Raw genomic sequence first — 14862 nt, 5'->3', positions numbered from 1 at the left:
TCTAAACCCTCTGCCAGATGGAAGAAACTCTAATTCCCTATAAAGCAGATGAAGGGCAAACTCTTCTATGGCTCTCGCTTTCCTGACAGCCCGCTTGTCAAATATGTCAGCCCACTGGTTCGGCTTGACACCAGTCACCTTAATTATATTCTTCAGTTTTGGAGGTATTCTACCACACACTGAAAACTCTCAGGAGCTGCTGGATTACTTTCATTTCTTTGAAGTTCTTCAGAGCAGCAACGTGCATCAGGGCGAACAACATATTTCACCCCCAGGCTCTGTTGAAATTGCTCATCCATCACCTGAGCTGCTAAAACTGCTGATGGCTTATTCAATATGATTTAAAAAAGTGTTACTAAACTGTGAAACACCTATAAGCAGGGGATTAAGATTTTATGTTATGATGGCATAAAAAGGTGTCTTAGCTTTTCGTCTGCAAATGCTGCTTTGTGAGTTTGTCTGTGTGTGTGTGTACTCACACAGCATGGGGCTCTTTGAACTTGCCGACTTGCTGAATCTGATACATGAGATCTCCACCGTTTATGTACTCCATGACAAAATACAAACGGTCCTACAGAGAGATAGGAGGGCAGACATGAGAAAGAAAAGTCAAAAAGTACATGTTCGTGAGAGTAGACGAGAGGTCAGAGAGAGAAGTGATGATAGTGAGACACTGAGTGTAAGTTACTGTTGAGAGAGAGGGGTTTTTCACAAGTGGGTAGAGAGTGACAGGTCAAATAAGAGAAGATTAGAGCACAGATGTAGAGAGCAGGGGGTGAAAATGACAAGAAGTGAAAATGGGGGGATAAAAGGTAGAGAAAGGGGAAGAGACGGTGAGAAAGAAGTGATTGGGTTGTTGTCTGTGTGTCCAATCAGTCTTTAACTGAGGGAACACAGCGACATCAATTTAAGAACCAATTCCTCTCCATTATCTACAGAAATTGCCAATAAGGTGCAGTATGTGAGAGAGTGTGGAAGGATTTGGTTTGTGGCCATGTGTATGTGTCTGGAGAAAAATATTGTGGCAGTTGTGTGTGTTAGGACTTTTAATGCCTGTGTGTGTGTGTGAGAGAGAGAGAGTATGCTTGCCTGTATTGCTTGATAAATCTTATGAAGAGTTGTTTGCGTGCAATATGAGCTCTATGTGTGTCTACAGTACAAAATGTATTGCATGCATGTTATAATTGCCTATATGTGTATGACTACTTGCTAAGTCCCGTATGTACAGAAGCCCTCCTCTGGTCAGAGAATTAGTGCTGAGGAGGATTAACAGCCTCACTTCTAGTTTATGTGTTTGTGTGAGAGGTGTGTATGTCTGTGTGTGTGTGTGTGTGTGTGTGTGTGTGTGTGTGTGTGTGTGTGTGTGTGCGTAGGTCAAGTCAACTTTATTTGTCTAGCCTTTAACCACAACTTCAAACTGGATGTTAACTAATCAATGAAAACACAAATGTATGGGTGTGTTTAAGTAGCATGTGAATGTAAATGACATGTACTCAGTGTATGAAACCAGTGAGCTATATTTACCCTTCTGTTGACTCATCTTTATATGGATTATACGTCAGAAGATGAGCATGAATCAAATATGAATCCAGACTGTGTATTCTAGCTGTGACAGCTGGTGACAGCAGGCAGGGTGGCTGCTGTTAAGACCACAACGCTCCACAGCAGTGCAGCTGTGCCCTTCAGCAGGACACCGCACTGTGGCTCACTTCTGATCAAATACAACGTGAGTGTGTGGGGGCCTGTGAAGGGTGTCGTCTCATCTCACACAAAGAATGCATAGAGACAGAATACAGTTATCTAAAACCATGTGAAACTAACAGATTCTAGTTTGTGTATGTGTGTGTGTGTGCAACCAACCAAACATTTTCACATCAAACAGGAGTTCAAACAGTCACCTGCACCAACAGTTTAAAAAAAAAAACAAACTCTAGATTAAAGTGAAAATTGAACCGACATCTGTATTCATGTGTAGCTACTACCTGCTTCATTTTGTGGTATTACATCTAAACTCTATTTTTCTGATAACATTTTGATTAGATTTTTGCTTTATTATTAAATTTTACTCTGCCACAATATGACATGAGATTTTGTGCATGTTTGGTTGGATGTTGATCTTGCAGGCAAGGGTGTAAAATCAGAGAGGTAAGCACAAAAGCTTGTACATACTGTAGAACAGGAAACACCCAGAGGTCCTATCCTAAATAAACCACTGTACTCTGTGTGTGTCTCTGTGTGTGTCTCTGTGTGTGCGTGTTTGTGTTGTGTTAGAAATGTGACTGTTTTTAATAAAACCTGAAAATGTTTTGTGACATATCATATGAATGCTCTGAGAATAAGTCAGTCCACCTACCATAGTCTGGAAGGTGGAGTGCAGCTGTGTTAAGAACGGGGGCTTTCCAGCCAGCGCTAACACTCTCTTCTCCACCATGGTGCACTCCACGTCATCATCCTGAATCACAACGTCCTTCTTCAGGATCTTTATAGCGTACAGATCGTCTGTTCCTTTACGCTCTGCCAGCATCACCTAGAGAGAGAGAGGGAGAAGAAGGGAGGGAGAGAATAGATGGGAAATACAAGGAAGAGACATTCATCAATATTCAAAGTCTTTATGGCCCACAGCTTCTCTCATGTCTTTATATTAGCATCACCTTGGAGGAAAGAAGGGTGCAGTGAAGAAAAGAAAGGCAGAGGGAGAGAGATGGCAGGGAAGGGGAGATAGGGGAGGCAGGGAACGCAGACAGGGGAGACAGGGGAGGTACTGTAAAGGGCAGGGATAAAGCAGTAGGGTGATAAAGAAAAGCTGCTCTGACTGTTTTGGGTTAGACAGTCAAGGCAGAAATAAAGAGAGTAAGGACAGGAAGGAAGAATAAGAAACAACTGATTTGTCATTTTTCAAGATGTCAGCTGAGGATGGGGAAACTAGGAGTACCAGAAAAAAAGAAAGGCAGGACAGAGGGAAAGGAGGTGATTAAATTCTCCTTTACATACTGTAGTGTGATAACAGCTATTTTGCAAGTTTACTCCGTCTCATTCAGTGCGAGATAGGTCTAATAAAAACTTGGTTGCACTTTGTGTCAGGCTGCACGGTATTAATTCTGAAGCTTGTCAGATGAGAGATAAATGCCTGGCGAAATGTAGAGCTTAGATGAAAAAAAATGTAAGCAGACATGTCATCAACTTGCGTCACCCCTTTCTCATGAAAATGCAGCAAAACAAAAAACAAGCTTTGGCCATGGCAGTGTTACTCCCTGTAACTTATCATTCACAAAGTTGGGAGGCTTACAAGAGAAACACTGACTGATAATGACAGAGTCTCACTCATCACAAGTCACTTTTTACACAACTACAGCACAACAGAATAAACACAGGTGAACACAGGTAACTGGCAAGTGGTTTCTCATCAATGAGTATGAGACTCAAAAGAGACACATAAAAGAATGGTCAAAATCAAAGGGACATCAAGATCATTATTATTATTTTTGGAACTTTTGGAAAGGTCCCCCCACAGCCACGCTTCTTTGTGATTGAGTAAACTGAACTTCAAATGTAAAATCTGTGGATGAAAACCTTCGTTGCATCAGTCAGTGTATTCTGTGTAATTTCATGTCATATTCATATTCATACTAGCAGCAGTCATATTGAGAGAAGATTTTGTCAAAAGAATTGAGGAGAGGAGGAGAGGAAAGTAGGGAATAACAGACAGGCAGTGGATGGAGAGAAAATGTTTTTGTAATATTTCTATACTATATTCTATACTATACTGGCTTTTCTTTGCCCTTCACTAACATCAGGGAGGAGAAAAAGTACGAACAGAGAAAGTGAGCAAGAGGGGTTTATTTCACATCTTTTTCAGGATCTTTAGCTCACACAGTTGGGGGGCAGGTGAAGATAAAGGAAGTTGGATGACTGAGGGGAGTTGAATTAGAAAAGTGGGAGAAAATTTGAAGGAGGAAGTGAAGGGTGGGAGGAGAGGAGGGACATAAGGAATGAAAGAGATTGGCAGCAGTCCAGCAATTCAGAATCCCATTTGTGAAGTCTAGGAACACATCTGCTTGTAATCACACCTATGAGATGCACACACACACAAAATAAAACAAAAAGCACATACAGTAACGCACAGCATGGGTGGGTGGTTTCATATATTATCTGTGGATGCTGATGCCTGTGGAGGTCAATCAGACAGATGCCAAGAATGCACCCACTATGAGAGGCCTCTGCATTGCTGTGTGTATGTGTGTTGGTTTGTGTGCGTGTGCTTGCAGCCAAGGTCAAGCTCATGCTGGTCTCAAACAGAGGAGTAAATGTTTCTGTCTCGTCTTCCTCTCTCAGTTCTCTTGTTTCCTGTTCTCCTCTCTTTTTTCATCATCATCACCATTTCTTCCCTTTTGTTTCTCGATTTCTCCCCTCCCTACTTTTCTATCCCTTTTCTATCAAAATCTCTCCTCCTTCTTTCCTGAAGATCCCAGAAGCAGCTGGAAATAGCAGACCAAATGTGGGTCAGGTCCCAGCTCGTAGGTCATCTCATGAAAGCTGAAGCAGGCTTGTGACCAGGTCAGAAAAGTTCAACTCTGGACTGAAATGTGTATAGGGGATTACAATATATGAGCAACTGTAACTTAAAGTGGTCTCTGTTGTGTGTACAGTCAACCCTGACACACTGAGAAAGTGCAGCTTTAAAGCCAAAGTTCAACATTTGGGAAACATACTTACTTTCTTGTGAAAAGTTAGATAAGATATTAGAAATCACTTTTATATCTGTCCATTAAATATAAGGCTTGAGCTTAGCCTTGTATAAAGACTGGACACAGGGAAACAGCTAGCATGGCTGTGTTCAAAGGTAATAATCTGCCTACCAGCTCCTTCTAAAGCTCACTGATTAACACATTACATCTTGCTTGTTTAAGCTATAAAAATGTAGAACTGTTGTTTTACACAGGGCTGCGCAATGGACGATTTCTTGGCCAGATGTGAGAGTAGTTTCTTTAGAGCTGATTTTGTAACTAGAGGTATGGTTCTTTCAAGAAATGACACTTCTGTCTGAAGTTTAGACAACATACAATATAAAAAAAAATACAAACATTACAAGTCAGATTAAAGCTCAAAGTTTTGAGATCTCATGTTGTATACAGTTACAGTGACATATATAAGGTTTCTTGGTCAGAAACTTGCAGAGGGACACAGAGCAAAATGCCTCATTTGCAGTTTTCCTGTGTGAATTATCAGAACAGATACAGTGTTGTTTCCACAAGGTCCACTACCCTGCTGAAACTTGACTGCATGGCTTTCCTCTTCATATCGTTCTAAAACTAATGAAAGCACTTTAACATTTTATCTTAAAACAAGGGCACGAACAGGCAAAAAGAATGTGGAAGAAAAAACAGCTGAGCTTTCCATTATATGAGTGGCATTGGTGTGTTTGTAGTTTCCACAAGGCTAATTGAGTTCTGGGACCTCAACAAAGGAACTTTCATCCAATCATATTCCATATTTAAGCCTTTTATTACACTTCCTTTGTTAATTTGCATAAAAAAACAGGGTGAACCCCATGAGTGGAAAAATTGCAGCTGCTCAGCTGCTCAAGTTAAGTTGAGTTTTATTGATTTATGGATGTGTTTAATACAGTATATCATTCCTCTGGCACAGCAAGATAGACCATTGTTTGACCAAAATGCAGCAGGCTTAATCTCCACAGTCAGCTGACAGACTGTATGTCTACAAACAGCAACATGTACTGTCAAGCGTCTGTGAGCAATGAGCAGAACCACTATCTGTTAGCTCGTTATAAGTTGCTGTAGGTAAGTGTCAGCTTAATGATGTAAATGAAAAACATATCACACTCATTATTCTTTCCAAACCTATCAAGAATAGAGGAATAAGAGTGACCTTATATCCCCTTCCTTCCCTATGAGATTGGAAACTTTGCAGCTTTGCTGTTTATGTCTAATAAATATTCAGGTATGTTAATACAGAGAGGTTATTGGGTTCAGGATTCTACAGGGAGAGCAGCACAGATGGACAAAACTATATCCCTGTGTGTGTGTGAGGGTGTAAATGTGTGTTTGCATTGAGGGCAGCCGCAGTTCAAGATTGTGCACTGTAATATTCACCATTAAGGTTGTAATACCTATTGAAGTTGGATGTGTGCTTGTGAGAGAGAGGCTGTGTGTTAGGGTGTGCATAGACTCATCCCATATGGTGGGAGTGTGACTCTATGTAAATACAAACTCTATAAAGTTAAAACAAAGAGGGAGGACACCATCTGGCCTCAAGCTCATTTTATGCAACCACAAAGACAAGGACAAGACCAACACAAGAGAGAGAGGAGATAAAACACCAGGTTTCACCAAAAATCAAAACGCATCCTCATACAAAAGATGCACACAACATGAGCAGCAACTGTCCATGGTGGCAAATGCAGGAAGACTAGCATATTTTGTTTTATTCATTACACTTTTTATGTTTTACATGTAATTTTAGGCTTTCAGTTACATGTCATGATCTTGTCAAGGGTAGCTGTCTAACTCAAAGTCATTTGGTCATTCAGTGTCATTCATAAACTGGCTACTCTACCACAGTATGAACTGTGGTGTGTGTCACTGTTGGCAACGCCTTTTTATCCAAGAAAGTTGTTCAGGGTCATTTGACAGAGCAGCAGTCCCGAGGATATTAACTGTCATATGTCGTAAATGATGCCAGTGTGCTTTCTCTGCTGACCTTGCAGAGTGAATTTACCCAGGGAAAATAAATGAAACCACACTCTGCTGCACTGCATGATATGTTGTATTACAGTGAGCTGTATTCTTCTAAACTGTCATGCATCATATAGTCTATGTAGTCAGTATTTCATGTCTACCCCACACACACTGTCACAGCAGGTCACAGTGGGACTTTGTGTCAGTCAGTGTTTTCTGTATCATTCTGTTTTTGCTTGGAGTAAGCCTAACCAAAACATTCAAGGTTGTTGTATCCTTGGAAATGTAACAATGATTAAACACTGTAGAAATGAACTGTTATAGATGTAATATGGGCATTTTTTGTACATTATATTGCTCACAGAAAATTGGATTGGTTGAACTGGTCCAGACAAGGAAAAAAGTTATACATTATTGCCTTTTAGTTCTGGTCTATTTTGTGTTCACACCAGCTTTTTACAAACACATCAAGAGCTGTGAACATTAAGTCATGTGAACTGACAAGCTGGATAGTTTTGGTGATGTCATCCTGCGACGGAGACACACTAAATTGTGGCGGCTGACAGCAGGTCATGCAGCAGTTTGTTTGTTTACTTGGTCTGGTGTCTCAGTGAGCTATCAAATAATTGATTATTACTGATGATGAGCATTTTTAGTTGAGACTGCAAACCAACCTTTATCAGCAATGACAACCAAAATCTAAACCATGGTTACCATGGTTACCAGAAAACTTGCTTAAATATTCATTGCTTCTACAGATTATGTGATTGTTTCCTTGACAGTTCATGATCAGCAGCTGCATTTAATATTAGTTTAGTTTTTGAATTCTTACTAAAATCCTGTGATTGGTCTGTTCAGTCTGCTCAGAATGGTGCAGAAATCCTCTCTTTCAGATGGTCTCCATCTGGTTGTCTAGTCCGCACCAGAGTTAAACTGACAGCCTATACAATATCCCAAATGATCCAAACCAAACAGGTTAATGAACTAAAGTTTGACTGACCTGCAACAAATTGATTAGGTGTGTGAGCCCAAAATACCCATACTCTGTAACACATGATATCTGTAAAGGAACAGCAGAAATTCAACTCCACAGATGTGTACTGACATGTATATGAAGCCCTTGTGATGGGTGTATAGAGACGTGACAATATTAATCAGGTTAAAGCATGAGCTCTCCTGTACCTGCCCATGAGATACCAACGTCTGTGCATGTGTGTATGTGTGTGTTATTATCACACTGAAATAATGTCCACAGCAGTATTGTGATGCAGATGTCCTCAGACACTGAAGCAGAAAGAGCAGCTCTGAAGGTACCTGCCTCCCACGCAAACTCAGGAACCATTAATATAACACACACGCACATCATGTGACTGCCTGTTTGTGCATGTGTGTGTACATACTGTGTGAGTGTGTGTGTGCTCACACACGTCAGCTCACTATAACTGAGCTGGTATTCACAGAATTTACTGGTGTGTGTGTGCACATAGTAAAGGCCTAAATGAGGAATATGTGTACACGTATGTATGCATGTGTGGTTGTACGAGTCTCTGTACATGTGTGTGTGCCTACATTTTGTGTTTCTACAGAAGGTGTGTACTCATGCGTATCTGAACACGTCTCAGGAAACAGTGTATGTGTGTGCGTCTGGTATTCCGGTAACGATTGAGCCTTGACTCAGTCTCTCCACATTGACGCATCAGTGTAGCTTTAAATGCCTGTTACCATGGAAACAGGCAGCCGGTATACAGGTCTGGTACACAGACAATGGTCTCTCTCTTTTTCTCTCTGTCGTTCTCTGTCACTTGCCCCCTCTCTCTCCGCCCTGCTGCTCTACCCATCCTTTACCCAATTTTCTCTCTCGCTCCCCCTCTTTCTCTCTTGCCACATCCTCCCTTTCTTTCTGTCTCTTGCCTTAATTTTCATTCATTCATGTCAGTCTTCCCTCGTCAAGGTTTCCCCCTCCTCTCTCTCTCTCGCGCTTTTCATTCAGTCTGACGTTTTTTACCTCTCTCTCAGTTCATTCATGTCAACCTTGCCGCCATCCTCTCACATCTCTGTCTCTCTCTCCTTTCATCACCCTCTCCGCTTGTCACGTCATCGTCTTTGTCTCTTTCCCTTCATCCATCTCTGTCTAACTGCTCATCATCTCCCTTAATTCTTTCTATCTCTATCCAGGACTTTCTGTCCATCTTTGCTTTCCTCTAAGCTCCGTGTGGGTCCTTGTGCGTTAGATTAGAAAGCTCTAATGTTCAGCCAAACAAAAATCACACTAATGTTCACAGAGGTTTTCATCATAGCATGTGGTTAGAGGGCTGATATTAAAATGTGTGTTCAAATGTGCATGGCTACTGTATATCCTGCATTTATTAAGATAGGATTAAGTAAATGATGGGAGCAGTACAGGATCAGGATGTAGAGTAAGGTAGAGAAAGTAACAGAGCCTATTGTGGCTGCTGCTTTCTCTGCACCCTGCGTCAATCCAGTACACATTTTAAATTCTCATAGAAAATTCCTTGGTCAGTAATGATTTAGCTTCTTGTCTACACTTATGCGTTGGTACAGAGACAAGACAGATGTACAGACATATCAACACCATGGCCTCACCTTGCCGAAGCTGCCCTTTCCCAACACCATCAGGAAGTTAAAGTCAGACAGCTTCATGCGATCTTGGTTGCCATTGGAGTCGAAGCGGGATGCAGCATTGGCCGACTTGCCTTCTGTGTTCTTGCCTGGACCAATCTTAGCTCTCTAGATGAAGGAAAGAGACAAATTTGGAACATTTAGTGACACATTGAAAATATTTCTGTTATAGAGCCAGGAGTGGAAGAGGCAAATATGTTAACAGGGGAAAGTTTTTAGCCTTTTCCATTCATTTTCTTTCATTTATTCTGTACAGGCTCTTCACACCCTAGTTCACACTTTCCATAACAAATATGGCCTCTTTATGAGTCTGCCACTCTGTTCAGTCATGACTGTCACCACTTCACTTGTTCCTGTCCTTCAGCCACTCTCTCCCACTCACTCTGAAAGTCTTAGTACCATCTCTCTTTCTCTAAAATAATTCATTTCTACTTCATCTTTATAAATTTGGCCTGTGTCTCTGACTATCCATTTATTCATGTCTATCACCACTTCCCTGTCCTTCTCCTCAATTCACTCCATATTTAATTTCTCTTTTCTCTCTGCCTCGACCTTCTATTATAATCTTATTCTCTACTTTGTTAAGCTGTGCCACGAGTTAAAAAATGATCTTAAGACATTCACAGAGTGTCTGCTCACTCAACAGACATACAGGATGAGTACATCTTATCTTATCCCATCTTATCTTAAATTGCTGACCTACACAGTCTCTCTGCACTTCTGTCCTGTGCAGTTGCACTAATTTCTCCACTGCCTGGTCTTGAAAATTGACAGAGTGACGCATCCAGCTACTCTGCTGCTCCCTGTTTGTTGTGCTGTGTGTGTGTGATGCAACCCATATGGTTTTCGACTCATCTATGGATAAAAGGCTCTATCTGTCTCCATCTGCTGTGACAGACAGACAGACAGACAGACAGACAGACAGACAGACACACAGAGACACACACACACACACACACACACACACACACACACACAGTCAAGGTATTTGTGAGCAGCAGACCATGCTGAAGGCAACACTCTCAAAGCCTTCAGAGATTAATGCTGCTCTCTCTGTCTGTCTCTCTGTCTACAATCAAGTTTTTTTTGTGCACTTCATAAAATATTACTGTAAACAAGATAAAAAGAAAATACAAAAAATCTGATACAATTTCCTTAAAACCCAAAATGTTTGTAACACTAGCTCAAGGTGGTTCTTGCTTTTGCGGATAAAGAGTACCTGGCAATGAAAATGCACCCATCCAATAAATGATAACATTAGCAAACATTTAACTGTCTCATCCCAGACAAATGAGTCAGAGATATATTGTCAACTTCTGACAGCTACAATATCTACCACTTGGTGAACTAAGAAGAGAACTACAGAAGAGTCAAATGGCTGCAAAGACTAAATAAAATCCAACATCAACACTATCAGAATCAATTCAGCAAATTTAAAAGGAGTTATTCTCTGTTAGTTTGTCTGTAGTTTTACTTGTAAACAAACCACTTCAAGTATGTCTCTGCAGGTGATTTGTTTGGATGATTATGAGGTTGGCATCCGTGACACATACTGCATCATTTTGTGTTTGCTGCATCCTATTATGGAAATGCAGCAAATTAACACTTAGTTTTAAAATTTCTGGTAATTACAGCAGTTGGAACATGCTGTGTCTCTCTTGTTGTCAATAAATCTTCCCCCACTGCCTGTGCATCTGTCTTGATCTCACATCTCTATACCTCTCTATATATCTCCCCCTTTCACACTCCTTTAACTCACCCCATGCATGTGTATGAGAAAGAGAAAAGAAGGGAAAAGAAGGAAAGACAAATGTAAGGAGGAAATGTGAGGAAAGAGAAACAATAAAGTGAAAGAAAAAAAGAGTATTAATGAAAAATAATGCAGAATATAAAGAGTGTAATGTAAATGTAAAAGTATGTTTGTATTACTTGTAAAATCTACATCAATATTAGATTATTTTTACTGATGTATTAAAGTATTCTTTATGTAAATAGCAGGTTGAGGTGGAGCTAATTTAAACAATTTCCATACAGGTGCATCATATTTTATGATTTTAAGCTCATCGTGTTTTGTATGTAAAATTTGAATTTGCAAAGTAACTAGAAATGTAAGATTAATATAGTTCAAGCATACAGTAGCATAAAATGTGTACAAGTACTTTGTTTAGTAACAAAACTGCACTTAAGTACAGTATTTGAGTAAATGTACTTGGTTACAATCCGCAACTGTCTGTGTCTCAGCTCCAAATAAGAATAATGAGTTTAAGGACATTAGCTTTCTGCTCCTTAACTTACCCTGAATAACATTTTGAGTGTGACTGTGACTGAGTGAGTGTGTGTGCATGCATACCCATGACATGCATTATTTATCACTGTGACTATCTTGTATGTGTGTGTATGTGAGTGTGATTCTGGATACGATGAAATTGAGGCATGCAGGTCATTTTACCAAAGTGAAATCTCTGTCTGCCTGTTCCTGTCTTTTTCTTTCTTTCTGAGTTTTACCCTAGAGGTTGCCTACATGCCTCAATATGTGTGTGTGTGGTGTGTGTGTGTGATAGCTGGCCCCCCGAGAATGTGTCTCAGTGAACGTCTGAGGACCATGACCTTGAGGAGATGGAGGGGAAGAAAAACAGATAAAGAAAGAGAAACACACAGGGGGGCACTGAAGGTGACAGAGGACAAAACAGATAACTGAAGGAGAGAGGAGGAAGCAAAATGAAGAGAGGAGAGAAGTGGTGGATAGAAGGCAACAATACTTCCCCATAAAGCCAACCTCCAGACTCTTAACCAAACAAGTATGTTTAGGTGAGAGCCTGAATGTGACAATAATCACATTCACTCACACTCATTTTAGACTCACAGAATATGTGATAAAAGTTTACTTTAGAAGTCCTGGTAAAATAAAATCAAGCAACAAAAAGATTTATAGGAAAAGCTGTCTAATAAGAACAATTTCCTGCACCAGAGCAGATTTGGAAACTAGAAGAGATTCTGAAAAGGGAAATTGTGCCTGTATTATTAACCTGAATCACTGCCTAGGCCTGCAGCAACAATTTCATCCTCTTTAGCTGAGATATCACATTTGGTTAAATGTCACATGTTATGGTCACAGAATAAAAACTTGTTGATCTGGAAAAGCATAGGTAATTCAGCAGCTGAGATGCCTACACTTATCCAGTTTTGCAGAGGAAATGATTTAGGAAAAAATGTAAGAGTATATGATGATGGTGAATTACTGAGCTATTACTGAGCTCCTACATCAGGCTGCTCCAAAGAGTCTGGTCAGCTTTCCTCTTGAACCGTGACCATGGAGAGACTGAGTGATAGCTGCTCAAAAGAGACAACAAAACATGTTGTTTAAGGAATAGTTTAGCATTTTGAGGATGAGGGCAGTTTGATTTCCTTCTGAGAAACTTAAATTGGCCAGTTAGCTTAGCAGAGAGACTGGAAACAAGGGACAATAGCAAGCAGTGTTCAAAGGTAACAAGATCTGACTCCCAGCACCACTAAAACCCACTGATTAGCATGTTAAACTTTGTTTAAAATGTCATGTTGTGTTTTATGCGGAGTAACTGTGTGTACCCATTTATTTTGTTAAACTATGCTAGCATAAAGAAGCTGACTGATGTTCAAAGTTTGCCATACAGACAGGAGAGTTAAAGCAGAGACAGGCAAGGGAACAAAAGCATAACCATCCACAAAAATTTCCACTGAACTTTTTGATAAACACAAGATGAGTCTCTGATGCTTTGTGATTTTGTGTCATTCAAGACAGAAGGAGAAGAGGAAAAGAGATAAAAAAAAAAGAGGAAGAGCACAGAGCGGGGTTATCCTCCTCTCCTTTGCCAAATGTGTTAATGAGTGGGCATACTGGTCAGCCACACACACACACACACACACCACACACCACACCACACCACACACACACACACGTCTGGACCTGCAGTGTGCCAGACCGGATGGTACTATAAGTGTGTCTGCCAACTGCTAACAGCTCTCCCAGAGAGGCTCTCACTCAGACACACAAAGATGCACTGTGCACACACACATTCACAGGCCTACCATACCAACACATTCAGACATATGCAGGCACACATTTACATACACTTGAACATAAAAAAACACAAATAGACTAAAGCCACAAATGCACACACCTCAAATTTCTGCCGTAGCTCCTCATTGCCCTCCTCCCCCTCCGGAGCAACAGGAACATTGAAGTACTCGCCTTCCTCCTGGGAGAGCAGCTTAAACCTAAAGAGAGAATATTTCCAGTCAAATCAATTCCCCATTAGTTTATACAATTTAAGCGTTTAACTGCTGCCATTAGCAGAGGCTGCTGACAGGTACTGCAATCCAATTTAAAGTCTGTAAGAATATGCAGCTGATTATTTAGTAATTCACTCTCCTTCATGGTTATCTAGCAAAGTCTGACAGAGATGGGCCAAAGCACAGCTGAAATGCGTATCATTTCACACAATCAACAGACAGTAATTTTCCATATTGGCTCTATTACAACTGATGCCACAACCTCATACCTCACAGCAAAACTACCATGTTCATAGAAACAACACTCTGCTGGCTTTAAATGATTTAGTGGCACAGATCTCAACATTTCACTTTTACACAGTTGATCATATTTTCCTTTATTCTCGGCCATTTTTAACAGCAAGATTCCTGATTCCTTTTTAGTTTGACATGTTGACATGTTTGATGTCATCGCTTTCTCAACTCAACCGGTCGAGGCAGATGGCCGCCCACCCTGAGTCCGGTTTTGCTCAAGGTTTCTGCCTCTTAAAAGGAAGTTTTTCCTTGCCACTGTCGCCTAGTGCTGCTCATGTTGGGATCTGTTGGGTCTCTTTCTGTAAATATCATAATATAAAGAGTACAGTCTAGACCTGCTCTGTATGAAAAGAGCCTTGAGATGCCTTTTGTTGTGATTTGGCGCTATATAAATAAAATTGAATTGAATTGAATCGCTGTATATCATTGTTACTCATGTGGGCAGTGCTATGAACAAACAAGAACAGTTTGAAAGAGTTTTATGTGGCATCTGTTGACAATGTACCAACCTGAATCAGTGAAACATTACAAATGTACATTACAGCTTTACTTCACCTTTCACTTAAGATTACAGGAAGTGGAGAGTGGAGCGTTCTCCTCTTCCTGGAAAAAGTTTCCTGTTGTCCAGGATGTGCAGAGTAACAAATATGAATACAGTATCTCCTATGTAGCCATGTGATCTATTGTCAATATAAATATATTGATTATAGCCACTGTAAAGGGGCTATTTGTAAGTTTGGTGAGAGTCGCTTGCCAGGAGCTTCAGTCCTCACTGTGTTTACAATACAAGAGGTTAGAAAAGGCCCTCTGAGCAGCACTACTTCTTTAGGGCAGTGTAGACTCCACAGTGAGTTGCTTTTGGAAAGTGATCAGATAGGCCAGCCAGGCTGGGGCTAGCTGGTTAGCATGCTAACTTCAGTAAAAGAAAAGAAGGGAGAGCAATGTTTCTTCTAGACTGGTAAGT

General features: G+C 40.6%; 1 protein-coding gene across 4 annotated transcripts in view; it reads right to left on the bottom strand.

Annotated features, from left to right (window-relative positions):
- prkcbb (protein kinase C, beta b) overlaps positions 1-14862 on the bottom strand; it is a 92010-nt gene that overhangs the window by 26891 nt on the left and 50257 nt on the right. For all 4 annotated transcript variants that reach the window (XM_018672867.2, XM_018672864.2, XM_018672865.2 and 1 more), the window contains 4 exons: positions 13493-13589; positions 9300-9443; positions 2354-2527; positions 480-571 (listed from right to left, as the gene is read on the bottom strand). In XM_018672867.2, the coding sequence (XP_018528383.1) occupies positions 480-571; positions 2354-2527; positions 9300-9443; positions 13493-13589 (507 nt within the window). The remainder of the gene's footprint in view (positions 1-479; positions 572-2353; positions 2528-9299; positions 9444-13492; positions 13590-14862) is intronic.

The sequence above is a fragment of the Lates calcarifer genome, linkage group LG11, assembly GCF_001640805.2.
Source record: "Lates calcarifer isolate ASB-BC8 linkage group LG11, TLL_Latcal_v3, whole genome shotgun sequence".
NCBI classification, from domain to species: Eukaryota; Metazoa; Chordata; class Actinopteri; family Centropomidae; genus Lates; species Lates calcarifer.
Note: the sequence above shows the minus strand (reverse complement) of the source record. Positions and strands in the feature narration are given on the sequence as shown.